General features: G+C 40.0%; 1 protein-coding gene across 3 annotated transcripts; it reads right to left on the bottom strand.

The window, feature by feature from the left end:
- Positions 1–303: 303 nt before the first annotated feature.
- Positions 304–6876, bottom strand: LOC121261567. 3 transcript variants are annotated; one of them, XM_041163994.1, is made up of 4 exons: positions 6636–6876; positions 6348–6493; positions 621–669; positions 304–527 (listed from the first exon to the last, which is right to left on the bottom strand). In XM_041163994.1, exons 1-2 carry the CDS (start codon positions 6697–6699, stop codon positions 6348–6350), a joined length of 210 nt encoding a protein of 69 aa, XP_041019928.1. In that variant the 5' UTR covers positions 6700–6876; the 3' UTR covers positions 304–527; positions 621–669. The 3 variants fall into 3 exon arrangements, with proteins under 3 accessions (XP_041019928.1, XP_041019927.1, XP_041019929.1); XM_041163993.1 differs by lacking the exon at positions 621–669 and having other exon boundaries at positions 6636–6875; XM_041163995.1 differs by lacking the exons at positions 304–527; positions 621–669 and adding an exon at positions 5896–6258.
- Positions 6877–27637: the final 20761 nt, after the last annotated feature.

Below are 27637 nucleotides of genomic sequence, written 5' to 3' on the forward strand. Positions count from 1 at the left end.
TGATTAAAAAAATATATATATATTTAGACATGTTTAAAAAATGTTTGATTTTTTTTTTTTTAAAAGTGCAATTTGCAGTAAGGGAACACCAAGTGGGCAAATTGCTTACACTTATTAATTCTAGCAAATTCATAGTTTCTCATTCAATTTTAAAAGTTTTCTTCACATCCCATTTTATTAAAATTCAACTAAAATAATTGCTCGAAAGGTTCATCCTGTCAATGGGGGGGACATTAGTTTTCAGAATAATTTCACCAATTGCAAGACAGAAATGTCAAAATAAAGAATCAGAAAAGAGAAAAATCCCATAGAACATCGTTTTTATATTCCTGTCCAACAAGAATCAAATTTTTGAGAAAAAAAAAAAATCAACAAAAAAGTTTGCTACGAGATGACATGGAAACAATCCAGTAACTCTGAAACTTCCTCAGATTCCAGCAAGTAGTCCAATAGAATAAAATTGGTCCAAGTACCTTCTCCTAACATGTCTGTATGCTCTTCTCCATGTCTTCTTATCACAACCACAACTGGCAATGAGAGCAAAAGATAGTGATATGCATAATGAGAGAGAGAAAGAAGGTAAACAACAAAAGAATAGTACAAGGAAACATCAAGGATACCTCTGGAAGGGAGCCGTATCCACATAGGATACAAATTGGTATGTCCTCCCTATTATGTAACAGATATTTCATCAAGTATCAAAAAAATTTTTTTTTTTTTTGGTTGATAACTATCAAAGTTTTCAAAAATAATTCCAACTGTTGAGGTATATTTAATACTTCTAAGATAGATACTCTCTAAGTTTATATGGAGATATCATCAACATACATTGGAAGTAAAATGTATATTAATAACATTGAATCGTTACAATTAGGATGTCACTGGTGCCTTGGGGCTGGCCTTGAAGAGTTGCAGTTGGGTGCGGCCTTTAAGAAGTGCTGAAGGATGGTTAGCTGTTGAAGAAGGAATTCACAAGGAAGGGGAAGTAACTGAAATAACGTAATGAAGGCTTTAATGAAACGGGGAGTTTTGGAGGCAAAGGGTTGGGTGTCGTTCGGCGTGCAAAGCAGCTGCGTTTTATGAGAAATGATTAATGAAACGGAGCATTTGTGTATTGTAATCTTTGTAGATGCGTTTTAATTGTTGTTGTTTCGTTTAGATCTTTCCATCACAGCCTGCAAGCATATAAGCAGTGATGTGGATGCTTATCATTTTGAATATTGATCATACGGAGTTCTAGTTTTTTGGAGGTTGAGAATCCCTCGAAGATTCTCTATAAGTTTCATAATGGAATCTTGCTCATTCAATCCCTTACTCAAGTGTTACCTTCCCTGTGTTCTTGTTTGAGATTACGTGTGAATTGCTTGAATTACAATAGGTTCTTGAAGGAACCTTACATAGGACTGTAGTTGAACTGAGCTGTTTATGAATAAATCTAGTTGACTCAACTTGGTTCATTAAATAGTGAAAATTAATGAAATGCTCGTACAGACTTGATATATATTTGTGTATTTTAGACGTAAAAAAATCTATTCATCATCTTTTTTCTCATAATTCTTTCAACATCTCATGATGTGGTATTAGATGATAGATTTATTAGTGAAATACAATAAATAGTCTCCAATCATCTAATGCTACATCATGGGATGATGAGAGAATAATGAGAATTGAGATGATGAATAACATTCTTTTTATATAAGTATGATGAGTAGCATTACTCTTTATACGTTTGCAGTTATGCTACATATAGTGTTTTTAGGAATTTTTTTATCAATCAATTATCACCCTTGTGTTTTGTCCATGTTAAGATCTGATACCTGTGCTTTTTTTTTTTTCCCCTTGAAATAATCTCTCATCAGATCGTTCCACAATCTTTGAAGTTTTTGGCATTACAATCATTCAAAATACTTAACATCAAGTACAGAGGAGCCATCCTTCCGTCTATACCCATGATTCTATCTCGTATAACTTCTAATAAAGATCGCATGGCCTCAAGTACATTGAGACCTTAGAAGGCAATAAGGGTTCCAGGAGGAAGAAAAACAAGCAAAGGAATGAGGAAATACATTGATTGAGAATTCACTTGACACATTTTTTTATCAAGTCTCGGTCGAGCAAAGGCCGATCTAGGGCTCTCAATGTGGATCAACCTGAGAGTTTGCCGGACAACTCACTCGACTTTTGGTCTAGCTAGATCCTTCCACAGAGTTCGCTCAAGACCTTGCTCGAGTCTCTCGATTAAGTGAGGCATGCTATTAGAGCTTGCTCGACACACGGGCAACACTTCCGTCTATACCCATCGGTTTTGTATCTTATTCAATTTGAGAACTCTTTTATTCTATTTCCTGTTATCTTAGAGTGAGATCTTTAAGATTTATGGAAGAGTTGCGAAGAGTTGCTTTGTTTCCGTGACGCATATCTTTGTTTTGTCTATTCCGCTGCATCCATAGCATCAGATATGGTCTGCACGCTGCATCACCTTCCCAAGTAGCCAAGCCACCATTAGCTCCACCACTCAAAATGGTATCAATCATTTTGTTTCATGAAGTAGGAGGACTTCTGCCCAAAAGACACTAGCCACTTCACAGCGAAGCAACATGCAATCGTTGGTTTCCATGCTCTTCATGCACATGCAACACAAATTCATCACCATTATGCACCACACCCTTAAATTATCCCTCATTAGAATCTTCCCTAGTGTAGCCATCCATACAAAGTATGACACTTTTGAGGTAGCCTTGTTTTGACATATACTTCTCCAAGGAATGATGCATCCAAGGGGTGTAGGAAACCTTAAAATGATTTGACCTCAAATTGTCTTCTTTTGGCATGGATCCACCCTATTTTGTCCACATAGTCTCCTCTCAACCTTATTGAATACAACGGCGTTGAGGAGTGACACAAATCTGATGAAATAGATACTCCATTATGGTCTGTAATTCATAACCTCCAAAAAACTAAGCCACTGAGGCCTCCTTGTGAGAGGAGATACTATATAAACCTCAAGGCCTGATCTTCACACTACACAACATGCCAAAACCAACTCTTGACCTGTTTTCGATCTCATATATGATGGCTATCGAAAAATCTCCTCATCCATGGAAAATGTTTGTCAACACCCCAACTCCAAATTCCATTGACCAAGTTAGTCTACCATCCATCCCACAGGGTCCTATATTTTTTCACACATCATTGCCACTAGATACTCCACTATCAAGCCTTTCTCTTCATCGCATAGCACCACAACCATTAGCCTAACAAATGCCTAATTACACACGCAAGTTTTTGAACCCCAAACCACCATACCTAGTTATGTTGTTACTTAATTCATAACATACTCATGTAACATAGAGCGGTACAACATATATAACTTTTTTTTTTTTTATTAATCAAAAATATTTTATATATATATATATATATATATCAATAGGAGTAACCAAGTACATTGAATGTATACAAGAAAACACATTGCCCATATTAGAAAGCCCCTAATGACCCAAAAAGCCCATGAAAAACAACCCAAAATACACCAAGCCCGACCCCAACCCCTTGTTTCCCGGAGAACTAAAACTCTATCCGAAAACCCAACCCCAACCCCAACCCCTTGTTTCCCATCTTCACAATGCCCTCCCTTTAGACTTCCAATGCGTGTAACTTATATTAGAATAGTCGAATATATATTATAAATATAATATACATTCCATAATATATATAGTTACTTTCAGTGTAACTTATAGATGCTGTATTCATATATGCATATAATGTAGTATAAATAATTGTATCTATTATCAACTTTAACTTGATTTTTAAATAGTTAGAGTTTATTGTATAATCTGTAATTTATTTATGTTAATAGAAATATAACTTTTTTAGGATTAATAAAAAATTTAATGTAGTTTATATTTTGTTTATGATGATTACTAGTACTCAATACTTTTGCAAGAAAAGAAAAACTCAATTTCAAGTCAGGCTCAAGCTCATTTGTTTTGTTTCACTCAAAATTAATTAATATGAAACGAGCCAACTATATATGTTAATTGAGCCGAGCTCGCATACTTACTACTTGACTCAATTGCACCTTAATTACAACACATAACTATTCAATAGGAGAGAAACTTAAAATAAAAAAACTGGCATATATAAATAGAAGAGATCTATTATTAACAAATCTGTAGACTGTAATATCCTACATTTCTAAAAACTATAAACTTGAATTTACCTATGTCAAATTGTCCCATATCCAATATCCTTATGATGCTTCGTAGAGAAACTTTAAGGTGAAGCAAGGCGCTCCTACAACAATCATCCATTCTTGCAACATTGAGTAACAAATTTCTCAATCATATAGAATTTTGGGATTTCCAACATTTCTGGATGCCAAATTACTCAATACAACAGATCGTTGGTATTTCTAAGTTCCATTTATGAGTAGCAACTTTACAATCATGTGAAAACAACTGGCATGGCATCAAGCAAAATCTTTCAAGCAATGCTTAGGATCCTAAAGAGACTTAAAATTTTCAAACAGAAGGATATATTAACAATAGAATATCTTTAAATTTTCAAAGCAAAAGGGATTCTTCTGATTATCTAAGCTTCATTTATCATAAGAACCATGCAAGGTCGTGTTGTCTCCAAAAAGGATTAAATCACTGTTCTGAAAGCTAGTCAAATGTTCAAAAGTAACTTATAGATATAAGAAGTTGCAATGAGAAAATTAAATTTATTTATTTTATGATGAGGACCTCCGACAACAGTGCAAACAAGATATATCTTTTACCGAGTTAAACCCTGGACCCATGTAACATGACCACGTCACATGAAATCACGTAAATCGTTGGCTTTTCACCAATGAGACATGGCCCCGAGAAATTATTTGCATCCAAGGGTTCGAACCTTAGACCTGGGAGAAGCATAACCTCAAGATCAAGGCCTTTACCATTTGCACAAATTAAATCTATCAAAAGCATTTTTACCAACATGAGATTCTTCCTTGATCATCATATGGATCTTGAAACATAACATGATCAAATCATGTCTAACCAATCATCTACATGTAGCAGAAATAAATGTAGACAATGTAAATATCCCTAGAGGACCAGAAGTATTCTGCCACTGAATCAATTATCTACAGGTTCTGAGCACCCAAAAAGTGCAAGTCTTTTTCTCCAAAAGCACCATGTTTCTTACCTACTACCTAAAGAAATCAGAACCTTCTCTTGAAGGTACAAAGAAACCACATTTTATTTATATCAAATTCTAGAGGACCATGAAACCCCAATGCACCAGAATGATCCAATGACATCTACCAGACCTAGAGATTGTCTAGAAACAGACTAAAAGAGGATTTGGATGAGAGTGCCATTTATCAGTTTTCACAAGTTTGAGCGTCCAATGTCATTTTTGGTAGTTTGGAGAAAATGCTAGGTAGACGAGGGTGAAAATGTATTTTTTTTTCCACAGCACCAAGAAACCCCAACACTTTCAGTTTTGGTACATAAATTGTTATTCGAGACTTTCATTTTTCTGATACATATGCATGGATGACCAATCAGTTGCAGTTCACCAAACTAGAAGTAACTCCAAATATTGACTCAATGCTAATAATAATGAAAATGTGATGAGAAAATCAAACAAAACTAACACAGGCATAACAGTTCTGCTGCCATGTGCAACAATTTCAGGTTTTTTCTGATATATACACCGACTGACAAATCAGATGCAGTTCAAGAGAGTTGTAGAAGCTCCAAATATTTACTCAGATGGCAATAATAATGGAAATCTGATTAGAACATCAAACAAAACAACTAATATAGGCATTACAGTTTTATGGCCATGTGCTTTTCTTTGAATTGACAATATCCAAAGAAAATAAAAAAAAAACATGTACGGAGCGCTGCCAAGCGGCTCAACAGTTGGAACCAACTAACAATTACAGTTGTAAAGCTTCAACAAGTACAAAACAAAATTAAGATGATTTATAACACAACACTTGGGGGTTTAAATTCGATTTTCAATATGCACCCTCACAAGCCAACTCTACCATTAGGCTCCGTTTCCAATCTGTGGCAAAGCAGCTTAACCCTAGAAAGAAATACTCATTTATCCACAGTTCCATCTACAACTACCAAAAACACACAAACGACCGGAATGAAATCCTTCGAAAGGAAGCCAAACTCATGAACAAAGCCAGAACAGAAATTCGCAGTCGCATTCAGAACATTCAACAAACAGGCCGCACACAGTGTTCTCAAAACCCTACGAGCCCATCAAAAAATAAAACCAAACCTCCAACTCCAAGAATTCAACAAAAAACCCAGTTACAAAGAAAGGGGATTGATCCAAACCTATGATGTGTCTTCTCGCACAACATCCTCAGACCCCGGCACCGTGTCAACCAGAAGCGTATCAGAGGGAATGGGTTCTTGTTGTTGAGCATTCATGAGGCTCTCCATATCTCGCAGCCTATTCCGAACAACACTCGTGACGAGTACTGCAAGAATAATTGCTCGTATAAATGTGTGTCTAAGTAGATGTTAGCATATATGTGTGTGCAAGTAGATGTTAGCATATGTGCGTGGGTGCGCGCGAGCGCGCGAGAGAGAGAGACCGAGAGGGAGAGAGTGAGACAATACTGGCGGCAGTGCCCAGGGTCCAGAGCCACAGGATTTTCAAGCCGGGGCTCTTCTCCCTTGGCATTTCTTATGATGATACAGAAACAGTTCCAGAGTCCCAAGATGCGAATGGAAATAGCCAAATAGGTGGATGTTCTGCTTGGCTTGCCTCTGCCGAATATTGATGTCCGAAGCGGTGCTGAGCAACGCTGTTCCTTTGGGGAGGTTTTGCCGACGAGCACCCCTGAAAAAGCCTCTCAGGTTTTTCACCAACGCCCTCATAGATTTGCTTGGGCCGTGGGTCTCTAAAGCCCAGTATTTTTGGGATCTTTCTTTTTCTGAATAAATTCTCATATTTGCACTCACAAAATTTTCTTTTATCTTCCTCCATTTTGCCTCCCGGAAATAATCGGATAGAAAAAAAAAAAAAAAGATCAGCAATATTGAGGGACATATGTATGTGTATGGAATAAGCTTGAGAAATAAAGACAACTGAGGAGATTCATATTTACTACTTTTTTTAAACTAAATGGAATTTATATGATTATTGTAAGGGGGGCCCTCTGAGAGAAAGGTCCAAGCCTAAAGAGATCAAGCCACGGAGACCACAGGTCTCTCAGGTGGAAATCCAAAGTAGGCCAGAAGCCCAGACCGGGAAATCACGTACCAAGCCCACGGCCACAAGCCCATCCAGAAAGGCTTTGTCACCAAGCTTGACCACGCCAAGAAGCCCACCATAAGGTAGTGATCCCCTAGGGACCTGGTGAACTGTCGAGCCTTGCCATAAGATACATTGCAGACCATCGCTGCTAGACGCAGGCGACTAGACGTGTCCGATCATGGGCATGCCAAGCCCAAGACATGTTGCATTCAATACGTGTCAGGGGACCCAGCATGCAACAACGTGCTACCAAAGGCACCATAGGACGGCTTTGCCATGACTTGACACCTTGCCACGACAGGAGGGTGGCAGCAGGTTTGACCCGAGTATGACCTGACATGCCACGATCTCCCTCAGCAGTTTGAGCCGCGACCTAACACACTGCCATGATAGGAGAGTGGTAGCAGGTCTGGCCCAAGCACGACCTGACACCCCACGATCTCCCTCAGTGGTCGAGTCCAAACCAAGTATGAATAACAGTCATCCCTCCCACGGGGAGGCTCTCTAAACCCTTACTATTCTTCCAGTTTACTTAGCTCTCTCTTCATCACCCAAGTATTATTTACTGACTTTGGCATCAGAGTGACCCCAGACGTTACCATAGCCTATTTTCCCTCTTAGCTACAGGTCCAGTGAGCTTGGTTGCTATGGAGCTGCTCGGGTTGTGCAACACGACATCAACAGTGGCATCGTCTGTGGGATCTTTTCCATAAAAGCTTGTACTTCGCATGCTGGCAGTGACATGGTCCCAAACTACACGGAGGGAGGAGAGCCAGAACGAAACAATGGAGGCAAGACTCGCAGAAATGGAGGAAACAATAAGGAAGCTGATAGAGGAAACTGAGACGCTCTGCCAGCGCAGGGGGCTCAGACGAACCAACGAGGAGCTAGTAAAAGGAGGAGAACCCAGTGGCAACAAACACGTGGACTCGCGGTGAGTCCTTGCAAACACTGCAGTAGAGGAGGAAAGGCACAAGATGCACCTCGAACTCCGAGAGCTCGGGGACAAATACGCAGAAATGGCTAAGTGAATGGGCACGCCATCCACCATGGACCAGCTACTCGTCAACACCAACCTCCCCTACAACATGGGAGTTATGGTGGTACCATTCCTGCCCAAGTTTAAGGTTCCACAGATGGAAGTGTATGATGGGTTCAAGGACCCAATGGAGCACCTGGAGATGTTCAAGGCCCACATGACCTTGCACGGCTTCCCGGGAGAGATCGCTTGCCGAGCCTTCCCACTTACGCTGAAGGGAGCTGCTTGGGCCTGGTTTGGGTCTCTATCACCTAGGACCGTAGATGGCTTTGATGAGCTGGCTCGCCTCTTCATGATACAGTTCATGGCGAGTCGGAAGAGGAGACGCCCAGCAGCTTACCTACTTATAGTTAAACAATGAGACAATGAGAACTTGAATTCGTATCTCTCCCGGTTCAATCGGAAGTGCATGACCATCGACGACTAAGAGGAGAAGATCACCTTAGCAACTTTTCTAAGGGGAATCTAGCCCAGGAACCCGTTTATGGCTGAAATAGCACAAAAGACCCCCACCACGTTAAGAGAGTTCATGTTTTGTTCAGACGAATTCATCAATGCTGAAGATACCCTCGAGGCCCTAACGGCTCCTCGACAGTCAGAGATGGAGCAAGCGGACATGAAGGCGGCTGGACAACGGGGAGGTCATGGCCTCGAAGGGGGAAAAAGAGGGGCGCCAGATACAAAGAGAAAGGGAGAAGCACTGACTCGGCTGCAAGGGGTACTACGTGCTCACACAAGTTTGGCAGTAGAAGGAGAGAGGCAACAGAGCCCACGAAAAGAGCCGCCTCGAGATAGAGAGAGCCACCAATACTGTGAGTACCACATGACCAACCAACATAGCACCAGAGATTGTTATGCCCTGAAAAAAAAGGGGAGGAAGACCAATGGAACCGGAGGCGCGAGTCGAAAGACCGGTGTGGGGGGGGGGGGGGTCAAGGCCCCTGACGGGGTGCAACCCTAGAATGGTAGGGGGCAAGGAATGAAGCTTGGAGGAGCCCCCCGGTGGAAGACAGGCCGATCGAAGAAATCTGCACAATCATTGCAGGATACGCAATAGGGGGGTCACTTCGTCAGCCCGGCGAGCACATGCCTGGAGGGCATGCTATGAAGATGTGTTTACCACTGCCAAGACTACCGTCAGGACACCATGGTATCCTAGGAGCACCATGATCACCTTTGGTGAGAAGGACAAAGAGGGCATCCTCCACCCACATGATGATGCGTTGGTAGTAACGATGCAGGTTGCGAACTTTACAACCCTAAGGATCCAAATCGACAACGGTAGTTTGACAGACATCCTGTTCTGTGAGGCCTTTGTCAGGATGGGATCAGTCCAGATTGACTACGCCCTGCCCCGATGTCATTCAAGTGTTTCATAGGTGGCATTGTTCAACCAATGGGGGCCATCACCCTATTTGTCCTGGCAGGGAAAGCACCCAGGACCGTTGCAACCATGACTGATTTCTTGGTCGTCAAAGCCCCATCCATGTGCAATGCGATACTAGGACGTCCCACCCTAAACAACTTGAGGGCAGTGACGTCCACCTGCCACCTCAAAATGAAGTTCCCTACCACGTTGGGGTGGGTGAAATTCGCAGCGAACAGGTCGTGGTTCGAGAGTGCTACGCTCGAGAGCTTAGGCACGAGGTCAAAATAGTCACGGCCATTGAAAGAGCCGGGGAGACGCCCGAGCCGGGTTCACCACTAGCCCTAGTAGTATGAGATGAAGAAGTCAGTGACGAGCAAGCCCTTCGGCAGGCTGAACCCAACGAGCCCTTGGAGCTCATTCAATTGACCAGCAGAGATTGGAGGGCACGGTCCACGTCAGGACTACGCTGGACATGAAGTTGAGAGAGGCGTTAAAACATCTCCTCACCGAACACCAAGATGTGTTTGCTTAGAGCCACAAGGAGATGCACGGGATAGACAACTCCATCATCGAGCACCAGCTCTGTGTTGACCCAAAGGCTCAAAAAGTCAAGCAGAAATGACGAAGCTTTAGTGCTGAGAAGTACGCAGCAATTGTCGAGGAGGTAGACCGCCTCCTAATGATAGGACTCATCCGGGAAGTTCACTACCCGGAATGGCTCTCCAACGTGGTCTTGGTGAAAAAGGCCAACGAAAAATGGCAGATGTGCGTCGACTTCACCGACTTGAATAAAGCTTGTCAGATGGACAACTTCCCATTGCCGTGCATCGACCTAATTGTGGATTCAACAACAGGGCATCTCCTCCTCAGCTTCAAGAAGCTTGGGCCATTTACCAACGGCTGGTCAACCAGATGTTCAAGCAGCAGATTGGCTGGAATATGGAAGTGTACGTGGACGACCTGCTAGTAAAGAGCAAGGAGCCCGGGCAGCATCTAGCAGATCTTTGAGAAGCCTTCTCCGTCCTTTGGCGGTACAAGATGAAGCTCAACCTGTTGAAGTGTACGTTTAGGGTGGAGTCAAGAAAATTCCTGTGGTTCATGGTCTTCGAAAGAGGGATTCAAGCGAACCCCAAAAAGGTGGAAGCAATAGTGAGGATGCCTTCCCCCAGCAACCTCCATGAAGTCTAAAGGCTGGCTGGTCAGGTGGCTGCCCTGAACCGCTTCATCGTCCTATCAACTGATCGATGTCTCCCATTCTTCAAAGTTTTGAAGAAGGCTCAAGAGTGGGATGCAACTTGCGAAGAAGCCTTTGCCGACCTGAAGAAGTACCTGAGCCACCCCCCGCTGTTAAGCCAAACGAAACTAGGAGAGGACCTGACTGTGTACCTAGTTGTGTCCCCACATGTCGTGTCCGCAGTGCTAGTCCAAGATGTAGAGGAAGGACAGCGACCCATCTACTACATGAGCCAGGCCTTCCGCGGAGCTGAAGGTAGGTACTCGTGGACTGAAATGTTGGTGTTCACCCTGATCGTCGCCGCAAGAAGATTAAGGCCATACTTCCAGGCCTAACCAATGAAAGTGCTCACCGACCTTCCCCTCAAGAAAGTCTTGCAGAAGCCAAACACCTTAGGACGGCTCGCCAAGTGGGCGATCGAGCTCAACGAATTCGATATGGAGTATTTGCCACACTCCATGATCAAAGGACAGGTATTGGCAGACTTTGTTGCAGAGTTCACCAGCTTCTCGGAGGAAGTCCCAATGGCACCTCAAGGAAAGCCCTGACAGGTCTATGTAGATGGCTCATCCTATTAGGCTGGCGGGGGTGTGAGGGTGCATGTAGTCACCGTACAGGGGGATTAGCACAACTATGCGATCAAGCTTGCCTTCAAGGCAACTAACAATGAACCTAAGTATGAGGCGCTCTTGGCCGGGATGTCAGTCACTCGGTTGCTAGAAGCAGAAGAGATAGAAGTGAGGGCTGACTCCCAAGTGGTGGTCAGCCAAGTACTAGGGCAGTTTGCCACGAAAGGAGAAAGGCTAAAGAAGTACCTCCAGCTTGTCTGCAACGAGCACGACCGTTTCTGCTACTTCCACATCCAACAAGTTCCAAGAGGAGAGAATCAGAAGGCAGGCCGCTTGGCTAAGGTTGAATCTAGACAGGAAGAATTCCCCCTCCCAAAACACACCGTGGTCAGAAAGGTCGACACCTGTCCATCGGAGGTGAGGTGTCCGTTATGACTCCAGCACCCCCCGAATGGGCAACGGGCATTCAAAAGTTCCTGTAGAAAGGCATCTACCAATCGACTTGGAAGAAGCACGAAAGGTTAGGAATAGGGCGGCTTGGTTTACTGTGCTGGAAGGGGTCCTGTACAAGAGAGGCTTCTTCGAGCCACTCCTCAGATGCCTCTAGTCGGACGAGGCGCAGTACGTGCTAGCGGAGATCCACAAAGGAGGGAAGGGCGTTGGCCGCAAGAGTAAACCGAGCCAGGTACTACTGGCCTCATTCCCTCAAAGATGCAGAAGACTTTGCCAAGAAATTCCAGAAATGTCAGGAGCACGGGCCGGTGCCGCATTGCCCCCCGGAGGAGCTAACATTGATCATGGCCCCGTGGCCTTTCGCCCAGTAAGGCCTGGACCTAATTGGCCCATTCCCAGCAGCCAGAGGAGGGGCCAAGTTTGTGATCATCCTGGTTGATTACTTCATGAAGTGGGTCAAAGCGGAGGCCCTCCCAAGCATCACCTCCTGAACCATCACGAAGTGTCGATTCGGTATACCTTAGAGCTTTATATCGAACAACGGAAGACAGTTTGACTGCACACATTACCTAGAGTGGTGCGCAGAGCTCGGAATTAAGGTGAAGTACTCCTGGCCGAGACATCCACAAGCTAACAGCCAAGCCGAGGCAAACAATAAAACCATCTTCTCCACTCTCAAGAAAAAGATTGGGGCACACAAAGTAGCATGGGCCAAAGAACTCCCGTGCGTATTATGGTTATACCGAACGACTGTCCAGACCCCCACCGGGAAGACACCCTTCGCCCTCACTTATGGGAGCAAAGCAGTAATTCTTGTGGAAGTCAGAATGCCCATGTTCCACATTCAACACTTCGACCCGAACACAAACAACGAAAGGTTAGCTGAGAGGTTGGACCTTCTGGAAGAGAGAAGGGAAGAGGCGGCTATGCGAATGGTAAGTAACAAGCGGAAGGTAGAATAATACTTCAACAAATGAGTCAGGCCGCACACCTTCAAGGTGGGTGACTTGGTGTTGCGATAGACCAGAGTAACCACCTAGGTAGAAGGAAAACTGGACCGTGATGGGAAGACCCGTATGTAGTAACCTCAAGCAACCGACCCGGCTCCTATCACCTCAAGGACAGCCAGGGACATGAGCTTCTCCACTCTTAGAACGTTGAACATCTGAAGAAGTACCACGTGTAGGGTCATAAGGCAATACTTTGTATAACCGTTGTAGACTTATTTGATGAAGGAGAATGCCCAGATGTTTATCTCGAATCCTTCGTCGTCTAAGCTTGGAACTAAAGAAGTCGGGTCCCTAAACTCATTGCGGGGTAAGGCCAAGTCCCTAAACTCGTCGACCCCCCGTCCAACAAAGCTAATCCCTAGACTCACCATGGGGTCAAGGCCGTCCTGAGCCTTTGTCAAGGCCTCGCGACCAATGAAGCCAAGTCCCTAGACTTGTTACGGGGTAAGACCAAGTCCCTAAACTCTCCAAACCCCCGTCTAACAAAATCGAGTCCCTAGACTCGCCTCAAAGTTGAGTCCCTAGACTCGCTACGGGGTAAGGCCAAGTCCTTAAACTCGCCGACCCCCCATCCAACAAAAGCCGAGTCCCTAGACTCGCCATGGAGTTGAGGCTAGGCATCAGATCTTGAGCTCTCGTCAGGGCCTCACGACCAAAGAAGTCGAGTCACTAGACTCACTGCGGGTAAGGCCAAGTCTCTAGACTCGCCGACCCCCTTCCAACAAAGTCGAGTCCCTAGACTCGCTGAGGGGTAAGGCCAGCTGACCTGCCCTCCCCCCCCCCCCCCCCCCCTCCCCGGTCCAACAAAAAGCTAAGTCTCTAGACTCGTCTCGAAGTCAAGCCCTAAACTCCCTGATGGGCACCAACATGGACCTAGTCTTAAAGATTCCTTACAAGTTTCAAATGGGCCAATTGTAAGGTCAAGAGCCAAGAAGATCAAGAAGGCAATGCAAGGATTGATGCAATCCACTTGGGACGAGTTTAGCAAGAGCCCAATATTCAAGATGGGTTTGAAAGATGAAGATCCAGTTTTGATTTATTTGATAAGCTATGGAAGAAGACAACAACATGACTTAAAGGCTTTGGGCACTTGAAAGCTTTCAACTTGTTTAATTCATTTAAAGGACTTATTTTATTAGTTTAGAAAAATTGGTTAATCATGGGAAGGTCTTACGGGGGGCCTATGCAAGGGCATGTTGGGAAAGTTATTATTTTATTGAACTAGGGTTAGGGTTTTACTGTAGCGAGTACTGTAGCCGCACAGTAGATGCGACACTATTCACACAAGGGGCATTTTATAGAACTAGGGTTAGGGTTTTAATGTAATGAGTACTGTAGCCGCACTGTAGATGCAGCACTATTCACTCAGGGGCATTTTTGGAAGGTTGAGATTTATTTTGGCTAAGGTTTGATTAGGTTTTGCTTTAAATACTCTTTGTAGCCTCATTTTAATTAGTTTTATGAAATTTGATGAATTTATTCATTGTGAGTTGAATTTATCTCCTCTTATTCTTGATTGAATTTTTGAACTTATCAAAGGTAAATCACAACTTTTATGGTGTTCCTCTTTGTAATCTGGGTTCTTGAGACGGTTTCTTCATGGGTTTAGATTTAATATAATCTAGGTTGTTGAAACGAGTTCTATTCGAGTCTAGATTCTCCATCCATTGACTTGATTTTGGCTTTCTAGGGTGAGTTTTCAAATTGATTGTGGGTTCAAAGGATTCCATTCCTGCGGGTTCATATCATTTGGTATTCAAAGCACGGTTTCCAATCAGGTCTAATTCTATCTTTTATTTCTTGCATATTTAATTCTAGGGCTTTATTGTTCTAGGATTGATTACAAAAAAACAAAAACAAAAAAATAGAGGTGGTTGCCAAATTTCATTGTTTTAGGGTTTGTGTTAGTTGAAATCTCTTGTTCTAGGGGCTGCCGTATATCACTTATCCTATGATTTTTGAGTTATTGTTAGGATTTTGTCAATGCTTGTGCATTTGAATTCAATTGCTTGTTTTTCACAATAGAATATTGCTGTTTGTGATTGAATTTGAGAAAAGAAAAGAAAAAAAAAAGGAAAGGAAAAGAAAAGAAAAAAAAGTTCGGAAAAAAAAAAGAAAAAAAGAAAAGGTAGCATATTCAAATGTTGCTACATAATTACAACAAAAAGAAAAAAAGACATTTGCTGATTGAGCTTTATCATCGAAAGGGCTAAATGCATCTTTTTAGTTGGTATCTTGTTTTATAATTACTCTTTCCCTCATATAAATTTCTTGATTCTCGTGTCATTTTATTCCTTCCTTATTTCTTGATCTTGTTTCTTGGATCTATATTACTTGTTAGAATAATACATGGTTGTATTGTCTTGATTTAGTTTAACTAGTTCTTAAAGAATTTGCGACAGGAAAACTATTGAGGTAAAAGACAAGAGAGTGTGAGACTATTATCAGGTAAAAGCCAATTAAGAGTGAAACACGAGTGGAGTGCCATTATTCGAGTGTAAACACGTAAGGGAGTGTGTGAGGTTTTTCACTAACATTCTTTTTGTGCAGCACATTACGATATCTCATAGGAGTGACTCATCACCAAAGGGGATGGCAGATAACTCATCTTTTGTATTGCAAACCATGCAACAATAGTTTGAGCGCTTGGTGTTGGGTGAAGTGAGGGATATGATGGATCATCAAGATGCGGTAATTAGAAATCTACAGGGCAGGAGAGATAGGAGGCGACGTGAGTCTAGTGTTGAAAATGAGTAGGTGAAAGAAGTGTATGGTGATTCTCTTGTAACTAGGCGTGCACTCAATACATAAATTAAGATGGATCATACAGACCAGCAGAGCGAGAACATTTTACATACTAGATGCCACATTAATAACAAGGTATGTAGTATGATCATTGATTTGAGGAGTTGTATTACTATGGCTAGCACTACTTTAGTAGAGAAATTGAATTTACCTACCTTGAAACACTCTAGATCATACATGTTGCAGTGGTTGAGTGGTTGTGGGGAGGTTAGGATAAATAAGCAAGTGCTAGTTTCTTTTTCAATTGGAAAATACCAGGATATAGTGCTTTGTGATGTAGTGCCTATGCATGCTGGCCATATTTTGTTGGGAAAGCCGTGATAGTATGATAGGAAGGTGATCCATGATGGGTTAAGGAACGTGTACAGTTTTGAAAATGATGGAAAAATAATCAAACTGGTTCCATTAACTCCAACACATGGGGACCAATTGAAACCGAAAAGTGAGGTTGCTCAAAAAAGAAAGAGTGAAAATGAGAGTGATCAAAAATGAAAAAGTGAAAGTGAGAGTGATCAAAAAAGAAAAAGTAAAAAAGAGACTGAGCTAAAAAGTAAGAGTGAAAGTGAGATTGAGCTAAAGATCAAAAGTGAAAGTGAGATTGTGCTAAAAAGCAAGAGTGAATGTGAGATTGAGAAATAAAGAAATAGTGAGGCCGAAAAAGAGAGAGAGAGAGAAAAAAAAAAGATGACGGTAAGGCTGATACCTCAAGAAAAAAAGAGAACGAGTTGGAAAACAATTATGAGGTCGAGAGTATAAAAAAAGATGAAGAAAAAGAGAGTGATAGAAAAAAAGTGAGTGAATCGGAAAAAGTGAGTGAAACAGAAAAAGTAAGTGGAAAAAAATGAGAGAGTGAAGAAAGTGGGAGAAAAATAAAGAGAAAATTGAGTTTTTATGTTAAAGCAAGTCTTAATACTAACGAATTTGACTTATCTTTGCCTAGTATTGTTGTCTCTTTGTTGCAGGGATATGAGGTCGTGTTTTCTAGCGGTTTGTTTAGTGGATTGCCACCTATTAGGGAGATAGAGCACTACATTGATTTTGTGTCAGGTGCGACAATTCCTAACTTACCTTTCTTTGAAGAACATGAGTCATTGACACACTTGAAGAGACAAGGTAAGTTGTTGACTAGAATGCATGCTAAGTGGGAGGACTGTATTGAGACTTTTCTTCATGTAATCAAATACACATAAGGTGAGGAAAAATTTGTGGTTGATGCTTTACCAAGAGGGTATGCCATTGTCTTCATTTTATATACAAAATTACTGAGATTTGAATATGATAAGGATTTACATGCTAATGATGATGACTTTGCTAGTGTGTTGAGGCATGTGAGAAGGCGTCGTTTGGTAAGTACTATAGACTAGATTGGTATTTGTTTAGAGAGAATAAACTTTGTGAGCCTAATAGTGTTACGCGTGAGATGCTAGTGCATGGATGTGGTTTGTTGGGTCATTATGGTGTAAAAAGGATTTTAGACGAGTTGCATGAACGTTTGTGAGAGTATCATTTGTCATTCATTGACTTGTTGCATGAACGTTTGCGAGACTATCATTTACCTTTCATTGAGTTTGCATATAATTGGAGTTGTTATTTTGGTGTAAATAAGATTTTAAACGTGTTACATGAACGTTTGTGAGAGTATCATTTGCCATACATTGACTTGTTGCATGAACGTTTGTGGGACTATCATTTGTCTTTCATTGAGTTTGCATATAATTGAAGTGGTCATTTTGGTGTCAAGAAAACTTTAGACATTTTGCATGAACATTTCTTTTGGTCTAAGACGAAGAGAGATGTTAATCACATTTGTGGCAGGTGCATTACATGCAGAAATGCCAAATTTAAGTTTTTGTCACATGGGTTGTATACACCCTTATCCGTTCTTAGCGAGCTATGGGTAGACATATCTATGGACTTTGTTTTGGGGTTGCCTAGGAAAAAAAGGGGTAGAGATTCTATTTTTGTGGTTGTGGATAACTTTAGTAAGATGACACATTTCATTCCATGCCATAAAACAAATGATGCCACAAATATAGCTAACTTGTTTTTCAGGGAGATAGTGTGACTCCATAGTGTACATAGGAGTATTGTTTATGATAGGGATGTTAAATTCCTTAGCTACTTTTGGAAGGTGTTGGGGAAAATTGGATACTAAGCTCTTATGTTCCATTACTTGTCATCCGTAGGCTGATGGTAAGACAGAAGTAGTTAATAGGACTTTAACTAAGCTTTTACGCACTGTTGTTCATAAGAATTTAAAAACTTTGGAGGGTTGTTTGCCATTTATAGAGTTTGTATATAATAGGACCATGCACTACTACTTTATATTCTTCTTTTGAAATTGTTAGACTTAATCCATTTACTCCTTTAGATTTACTACCTTTACCATTTGATGCCAGGAGTATCTTGGATGGACTATTCCAAACTCTTGAACAAATTAATGATAATGCATATCAAGTGGATCTTGCGGGTAAATATCATGTTTCAGCTATTTTCAATGTCACTAACCTTTTTCGCTTTGATCTAGGTGGAGATTCGAGATCGAATCCTTTTGAAGAGAGGGGAAATGATGGGCACCAACATGGGCCTAGTCTTAAAGATCCTTTGCAAGTTCCGGATAGGCCAATTCCAAGGTCAAGAGCCAAGAAGATCAAGGAGGCGATGCAAGGATTGATGCAATCCACTTGGGACTAGTTTAGCAAGAGCCCAACATTCAAGATGGGCTTGAAAGATGAAAATCCAGTTTGGTTTATTTAATAAGCTATAGAAGAAGGCAACAACATGACTTAAAAGCTTTGGGCACTTGAAGGCTTTCAACTTGTTTAATTCATTTAAATGACTTATTTTATTAGTTTAGAAAAATTGGTTTATCATGGGAATGTCTTTAGGGGGGGCTATGCAAGGGCATGTTGGAAAAATTATTATTTTATTGAACTAGGGTTAGGGTTTTACTGTAGCGAGTACTGTAGCCGCACTGTAGATGCGGCACTACTCACTCAGGGGCATTTTTGGAAGGTTGAGATTTATTTTGGTTAGGGTTTGATTAGGTTTTACTTTAAATACTCTTTGTAGTCTCATTTTAATTAGTTTTATGAAATTTGATAAATTTATTTATTGTGAGTTGAGTTTATCTCCTCTTGTTCTTGATTAAACTTTTGAACTTATCAAAAGTAAATCACAACCTTTGTGACGTTCCTCCTTGTAATTTGGGTTCTTGAGACGGGTTCTTCAACGGGTCTAGATTTTAATATGATCTAGGTTCTTGAAACGAATTCTCTTCAGGTTTAGATTCTCCATCCATTGACTTGATTTTGACTTTCTTGGATGAGTTTTCAAATTGATTGTGGGTTCAAAGGATTTTCTATTCCTGCGGGTTCATATCACTGCCTGTGGGGTAAGGCCAAACCCCTAGACTTTCCGACCCCCCGTCCAACAAAGCCGAGTCCCTAGACTCACCATCAAGACCTTGTCAAGGCTGGGCATCAGATTCCAATGCGGGGCTGAGCCTCGAGATTCGCCTTAAATTCATAGGGCAATAAGTAAGACACAAGCAGTTGCAAGAAACATATTTTCATTTCATTCATCAACAATGTGCAAACTTTACAGAAACAGAAACAAAAGAAGTGTTATACAAAAGTCCTACAAAAACCAAAAAGGCTTGAGCCCATCACTTTGGAGGAGGAGGCAGAGGAGCACTTAGGGGGTACGAAGGATATCCTGGCTTCCCGAAGTTTTTGACGTAAGTTTGCGCCTGGACGTTCGAGGGAAGGGAGGCCAAGGACAGAGCGTGTAGGTCCAGCCCGGGGTTCTACAACAAGTGTTTGTGTATCTGTTTGAGACCCTCTTGATAGCCGTAAGACCAGGCCGCATCTCGGATAGCGTTGGCCTTTGCGATTCAGGATAGGATCTCCCTAGAACGCTGGGCGACGTCATCCAAGCGAGACTTCAAATCGACGATCTTGACGTCGCGGGCTAGGAGGTCACTGGACCTTACCTAATTCTTCTTGTGATAAGGCTATAACTTTCAAATATATGTGAAGTTGTGTTAAGTGTTTTCGTTTAAATTTATTCTAATTAATTATTGAGTACGATAGTAAATAAATAAAACTACTAAACAAGTTCTTTGAAATCAACTCAATCAAATTCGATTATGATATATATTAAATGATCCTATCATGAATGCAACATTATAATCGATAATTAATTGATACACCTGTACAAAGTTGAGCTTAAATAAACTCAAATATTGAAACTATTTAAGTATTTAAAAAGATAACTGGAATTCATGTTCCTAATATTATGCATTGTGTTTGAGTCACTATGAATATAATCATTATAAGTGTATATATAAACTACTAGTAAAGATTCTACGTACAAGGTACGTATGCCTTGCTGAAAATAGCGTAACAAAGCAGTATTTCGATTAGACTAATCTTGTTTGGTGATGTGTCAGTCAGACTTGTCTTGATGGGTGACCCCGAACAAGAGCTATTTTATTGCAATGTGGTCTGAATGGCCTTGCTCAATTATCCCGAGCAAGGTTTATTTTCTTCCAATGCTCGGAATTAACTTCAACAACATTCACACTGGCTATAAAGTAGAGGTTTAAGACATATTGACATGCTATATTCTCAACTGAAATTATGAGAGTTATTTTAAATTAACCGTTTATCTCTCCCTTCATCCTTTCATTATCTTAAATATGAGTAGGAGTTTGAAAATCTTACACTTCGCTCTTGTTCCAAACAGTTTATAAAATGGTCAGAGGACAATGTTTTCTGCACCTTATGCTCCATGCTTCTTCGATCACCATTAGTGTAGGTATAACATCACCAACCAACAATTCCATTTTAGATGATCCCTTATGGTGGGCTGAGGCCCTTAAGCAGGAAATTACCGGCCCATGGCCCAAATATAACCTAAGAGAACTATCTCTAGTTGAGAAACAGGGAACGAGAGCCCGCCAACGAAAACTGAGAATATTGCGCTGGGCGGGGGGGTGTTGGGTGTTGGGTTTTGGATGAGGTGAATGGGGAAAGATTTGGAGGGCCCACCAAAGGGGCAAAATAGGAAAATAACCCAAGTTGAAACTCGGGTTCAAGGATTAGTTTTGACCCATTACTCTGTATCTGACTATACTCTTTTGATTTTGAGAGAAAATGGTCGTGTGAGGATTGTTCATCATCTATTCTTGAGTTAAACATTTATCATTTAGGGGTTATTTGGAAATAGAGATGTCTTATCTCTCATCTCATTTTATTTTTAAATATCACTCAAACTTCTAAATAAAATATAAAAAATAATTCATTTAAAAAAAAATTCTAATACACAAATAATACTAAACAATAATATTTTAATTTTATAATATTTTATTCAATTTTTTTATCTCATTATTCAAAATCTAATAAAATATTTAAAATTTAAATTATTTTACTGTTATTCACGTGTTTCTAATTTCTATCTCATTTTTCAAACCTCTTCCGGAGATAAATTCTTATACGTATGATGATTGGATTTTGGAGTGCGAAATTTGAAGATGTCAAGGAGTAGGTAACTTTTGTGGTGAGCAGCATTCCATGAAATTGGAGAGCGATAATGATGAAAGAAGAGCCAAGAACATGACGAGTTGATAGGTAAATAGGAGCGAATGACATGATATGAAGATGATAGTAAATCGAGTCTGTCTATATGTAAGAATATGTGCAACTTTATTAAACTCTTTTTTTTTTTTTTTTTCAAAACAACTACTCTTAAACAAACAGGAATGCCCACTTATATTATTTTCTTCGATGATAAAACATGAATATCTTGATACAATTTTACGCAGTTGACAGAAAAAATATGACAATTCAACAAACGTGACTGATAATGAGAAAATTTAAGATAAAAAACAACTTTAGAAAAAGAGACATAACCAAACTTCTCTTCGAAAATACCATATTTGGAAAACTCGACAATCAAGTTAAAATTAAAATAGAAATGATATTTACAGTTATGGAATGTATAAATACAATATAATTTTTTTAAAAAGTGAATAAATAGTAGATCCACATAAAAAGAAAAGTAATAATAATAATAATTTTTTAATAATAGAGCTTATTCTTTTTTTAAACGATTACGTGAGGTTTACGTACTTTACAACTGTATATAACATTACCCAAACTAAAATAAAAAAAAAATAAAAAATAATGCATTGCACAAGTGCGGACTAGCATGTACATGAAAGCCACCCAATGAAGATGCAATTAAAGGGTCACCATACTAGACTTCGTTTTACTAGCATCTAATGTGTTTCATACGTGACTTAGTGGATATTGAAGACTTTTGAGTTAAGGCCAAAAAGCCCACTCGAGGTTGGTGGGCGTGAATCTCTATGCCTCTTAACAGCTTAACATCTACGCCATCCGTCTCTCATTGACCTTAATGTAATCCAATCTTATAAAAAAAATAAAAATGATCAATTTTAACAATTTATATTCATCTTCTTGACGCTTTCTACTTTTCGTATTGGTTGAAAAGTTACTTATTATTAATAACATGTGTTTTGGACTGTTAGTTAGAAATGTGATTGTAGGTAAGAGTTTATGTTAATATGTAAGACTACTGTTATTCGCTTCAATACCTTGTGGGACATAATTTGATTTAAAATATAAATTTTAAATCTTACAAACATATTTTACCATTTAAGTGATGTGGATTGAGTGCTTTATCCACCATCTTAATAATTGAATATTAAAAAAGTCTCATCTTTGAGTCTACTGGGTCCCAAGCGATTTCAAAGGAGGAGTTGTGAGTTTTCTTTGTGAGAGAGGTTTCAGTGAGAAGAGCTTAAACAAAGGTGGAAACATCTTTGTTTGCCTACGGAGGAGGAGGTTGTATTGGAGTTCCCATTAGGGGATGATGAAGATGTAAGACTTAAAGGGCAGAGGAGTCTAATTGGTGAAGTCTGCTTAGATCATGCAGTAGGGAAATAGGTGGTGGCGAATGCTATGGAGAAAATATGGAGGATCAACAAAAAGGCAGAGTTTCAGGAAGTTGCTTGAAATACCTTTGTGATGACCTTAGCAACCCATGCAGATAAAGAGAGAATTTTAGAGGGACGACTGTGGCTCTTTGACAATGCATTGTTTACACTACGACAGTTTGATAGTGTTATGCTACCTTCACATATTGTGCTTGAATCTGAAGTATTTTGGGTTCAGATTCACAATCTACCACTTGGTATGATGACGAGGGATTATGGGTTGTTAATTGGATCATCTGTTAGCAAAGTCATTGATGTAGATACGGCAGAAGATGGAGTAGGATGGGGCAAATACTTAGAGGTCAAGATTGAGTTACCTTTACAGAAGCCCATTGCACGGGGGCAATTCATTAATTCTTCTGGTAGGAAAATATGGGTGCACTTTCAGTATGAGAATTTACCAAAGCTATGCTTAGTCATGCAGTTTGGTGCATGGCTTCGTGCTGAGGCCAGTTTTAGAAGGAAGCCTTCTTATGTGTCAAGTTATGATAGTGTGGATGGAAGGGAAAACAAGCCTCATGTGGTGAAGAAGGGGATCTGTAGGAAGCATAGTTTTAAATTTCGTACCGTACCGGCCGGTACGGCCGAAATTTTTCGTTTCGGCCGTCCGGCCGATACAGGTACTATATCTGTTCCGTACCGGCCAAAATACCGGCTGTACCGGCTGGTACCGGTCGTATCGGCCTGAATTTCGGCTAGTACCGGCCGATATTTCGGCCTGTGTTTTTTTTTTTTTTCATTTTTTCAAACTACAAGTTTATTTTTTAACCCCCAATTCAGACTAGATTATTTATAATTTATATATATGTATTTATATATAATTTATTTATATATAGACTATTATTTTGGAATATAAGTTTTATATATATTTATATATATAATTTATTCATATATCGACTATCCCGAAATATTATCCCGAAAAGCTATCCCGAAATGGTACCTGTACCGAAATATTTCGTTCCAGTGCCTTGACCGGTACGACTTCCGGTATGGTATTCAAAACATTGGTAGGAAGTTCTGATCACAGTGGTTAGTCATCGATGCCAGCGAAAGAATTGCAAAAGGCTGCAGATGGAGGTGGCAGTTACGGTGTTAGCGAGGTTAACGCAATTCAAGTTTGGTTTAGAAGATTGGATCAGGAATGGATTATGGATATGGGGATCGGGATAAGATAGAGGAGCGTGGTTTGGGGAAGTCGAGTGTGAAGATAGTGATAATCCAGTTTCAAGTGAGACTATTTGCAATTTGACCATTACAAATAAAAGGGGGAATATAGGTGAATGTTTGGGCTGAGATGGGCCTCCAACAGAAAACCATCATAAGCCTACACAGGTGGAAGGGCCCAGTGAGAAGATTCAGTTATTGCCACAGGTTTTAACGAATATGAACTCTCCTTTGGTTTCACTACCACAACAAACAAAGGACAAAGGGAAGTTACAAATTCAAAATGATCAGAAAGGTTCATTGAAATGGAAGAGGAGGGCTTGGTCTCATAATAAAAATCTCTTTATTTGGAGTCATTATCTGGTTAAAAGAGATTGGTGGATGAGGATGATGACTTATCTACTGGGTTGGTGGTTAAAAAAAAAAAGGAAGTCTAAGATGGCTATTTCAATGGAATTGGCGAAGGTGGGTTATCAGCCTCGCCAATCATCATAAAAATCATAAGTTGGAACTGTCAGGGGTTTGGGAACCCTCTAACAGTTCAAAGCCTTATAGCATTGGCAATGGATTAACCAAATGCTAATGCAAGTCCAAACTTTAGCTAGATGTGAGAAAAAACTTCCACATTGGACTAGCCAATAGTCCAAAGCTTAAGACTTGATGAACAGTAAATCTTAAGTCCTCTCTAAACATAGCTAGCTACTATTCAAAATGGAAAGCAATATTTAATTATTTCATCACTTCCCTCTCTCTTTGAATGGTAAAACATGCATGGCATGTACATTATTTCTACTAATTGATAGAGTAGACACATTATTTCTACAAAGCATGAAGATATAAGAAATATATAAATTGTATTTACAAAATAAAAATAAAAAAATAAAAAATAAAAAATTATTATTATTTTAACTTTATAATGGCTAGTCCAATGTGGACTCACCTAGTCAAAAGTTGATATTATAGCCAAAAATTAAGATTCTAGCCAAACTTTAAACTTGGCAATGACTAGACCATTGCCAATGCTCTTAGCCTTTTAATCAAGGCAAAAGTTCCAGAGTTGGTTTTCCTTATGGAAACCAGGTTGTGTAATAAACGAGCTCAATTGGTTGCAAGGAAGCTTAATTTTGAAGGGTGTATTGTGGTGGAGTCTATTGGCAAAAGTGGGGGTCTCATGTTATTATGGAAGAAGACTGTTGAAGTAGACTTGTTGAATTATTCCCAAAGACATATTAATGCCTTTAAAGATGATCTAAGGGGGACCTGCTAGTAGTTAACCTATTTTTATGGACATCCTGAGGTTCCTCACAGAAAGAATGACTTTGAATTGTTGACTTCTTTTAAACCTACAGACTTGGGGTGGTGTGTTATTGGAGATTTCAATGAAATCTTGACACAAGATGAAAAGGTGGGAGGCAGATTAAGGCCTGAGAGCCAGATGTTTTCATTTAGACAGGTTCTTCATAAAGGCTCTTTATTTGATTTGGGATGGAGAGGAGCAAAGTTCACTTGATCTAATCGACATGAAGATGATTCATTTACCAAGGAGAGGCTTGATAGAGTACTGGCCAATAAAAAATGGATGAACTGTTTTGATAATTATCAGGTGGATACTCTAATTGCTATATGCTCATATCATAGACCACTCTTGCTTAATTGTATGGATACAAGAAGGTCACAGAATGTTATCCCTAGCAGTTTCAAGTATGAATTAACCTGGAGCCAATGAAAAAGGTTGCAGCAGTATTGTAGAGTCAGAATGGCATAAGCATATGGGGGATGACTCAGATGAGCATAGTGTAATCAAAACTAAAACTATGTAGCAAAGGCCTCAAAAAGTGGAGCAGGAACAAGGATATGGACAAACCGAAGGCTATTAAGGACAAGACAGAAGCTATAAAATTGTTACAAGAGAATGAGAAGGCAAGCAGTATGCAAGCTCAAAAACAGCTGGACAAAGAGCTTGAATTCTTATTGGAACAACAAGATTTAAAATGGAAGCAACAAGCAAAGAAACATTGGCTTGAGAAAGGGGACAAAAACACAAAATTTTACCATGCATGTGTTAAACAAAGAAGGAAGAAAAATACCATTAAATAGATTCGAGATGGAAATGACTTGCTATTAACTAAGCACAGTGATATTGCTCATGGATTTTGGCAACATTTTTCACAAATTTTTTTTGTCAAACAGGCCTTCAAGGGAGGATATTGATCAAGAATTTCAGAGGACATGAGGCTAAGCTTGGAAAGGGAGTTTCTAAATGAAGAAGTAGAGACTGCTTTGAGTCACCCTTCAAGGTTCTTGGACCCGATGACTTTAATGCTGGGTTTTACCAAGATCATTAGAAGATTGTTGGAACTGATGTTTGTAAAACTGTGCTGGAATTCCCTAATAATGGTACTATGCCTACAAGACTTAATCAGACTCATATTGCTTTGGTTCCTAAGGTTAATTCTCCTATCTCTATGAATGAGTTTAGACCTATTAGCCTATGTAATGTCTTGTACAAGTTTATTTCTAAAGTGTTAGCCAAAAAAATGAAGAGGGTGCTGTCTAATGTCATTTCCTGGAATCAAAGTGTTTTTATTCTTGGTAGGCTTATCACAGATAATATTATGGTTGCCTATGAAATTCTACATACTATGTAGTCAAGACAAAAAAGTAAGGTGGACAGTATGGCTATTAAATTAGACATGGCTAAAGCATATGATAGAGTTGAATGGAATTACTTAGAGGCAATGTTGCTCAAGCTAGGTTTTGGTGATATGTGGATTGGTTTATTAATGTCTTGTGTCAAAACAGTGAGTTACTCAGTCAAATGTAATAGGATTCTAGGGGAAATTATTCTTCCTTCAAGAGGATTACACCAAGGGGACCCATTGTCTCCATATTTGTTCCTTATTTGTGCAGAAGGGCTGACTTCTCTTTTTCAACAAGTTGAAAGTCAGTGAGCTATTCAAGGGATAGCAACTTCAAGATGGGGCATAAGGATTAATCATCTCTTGTTTGCTGATGATTGTGTAATTTTCTATAGAGCTAAGCAAGAGGAATGGCATAATGTGGAATTAATATTGATGAAGTATGAGGAGGCGTCTGGTCAATCTCTTAACAAACAGAAAACTTCTTTACTATTCAGCTAGAACACACAACCAAAAGCAAATGAATTTATCATTCAATATGCAAATGGAGTGGCATGTGGGAATTATAATAAGTATTTGGGCTTACAAACTGTCATTGGGAGGTCCAAATATAATACATTTCGAGGTCTAAAAGAAAAGATTTAGAAAAGGATTTGTAGTTGGAAATCTATGTTGCTATCTACAGTAGGGAAAGATATACTTATTAAGTGTGCTGCAAGCTATCCTAGTGTATACTATGAGTGTGTTCAGACTTCCTTCTATTCTATTAAGAAGATTGAAGCTATGTTAGCTCAGTTCTAGTGGAATCACAATAAATCAGAAAGGGGTGTGCATTGGCAGAGTTGGGAGAAGATGGGACAAGTGAAAGAAAAGGGTGGTCTTGGGTTTAGAAATTTAATCAGTTTCAACAAAGCCTTGCTAGCAAAGCAATTATGGAAACTCTTAAATGAATCATCCTCTTTAGTAGTTCAGATTTATAAGCCCAAATATTACAGCAACTGCCCCTTACTTCAGTGAGAACTTGGATCATTTCCTTCCCATATATGGAGAAGCATT

Source organism: Juglans microcarpa x Juglans regia, chromosome 4D (genome assembly GCF_004785595.1).
Source record: "Juglans microcarpa x Juglans regia isolate MS1-56 chromosome 4D, Jm3101_v1.0, whole genome shotgun sequence".
Taxonomy (NCBI): Eukaryota; Viridiplantae; Streptophyta; class Magnoliopsida; order Fagales; family Juglandaceae; genus Juglans; species Juglans microcarpa x Juglans regia.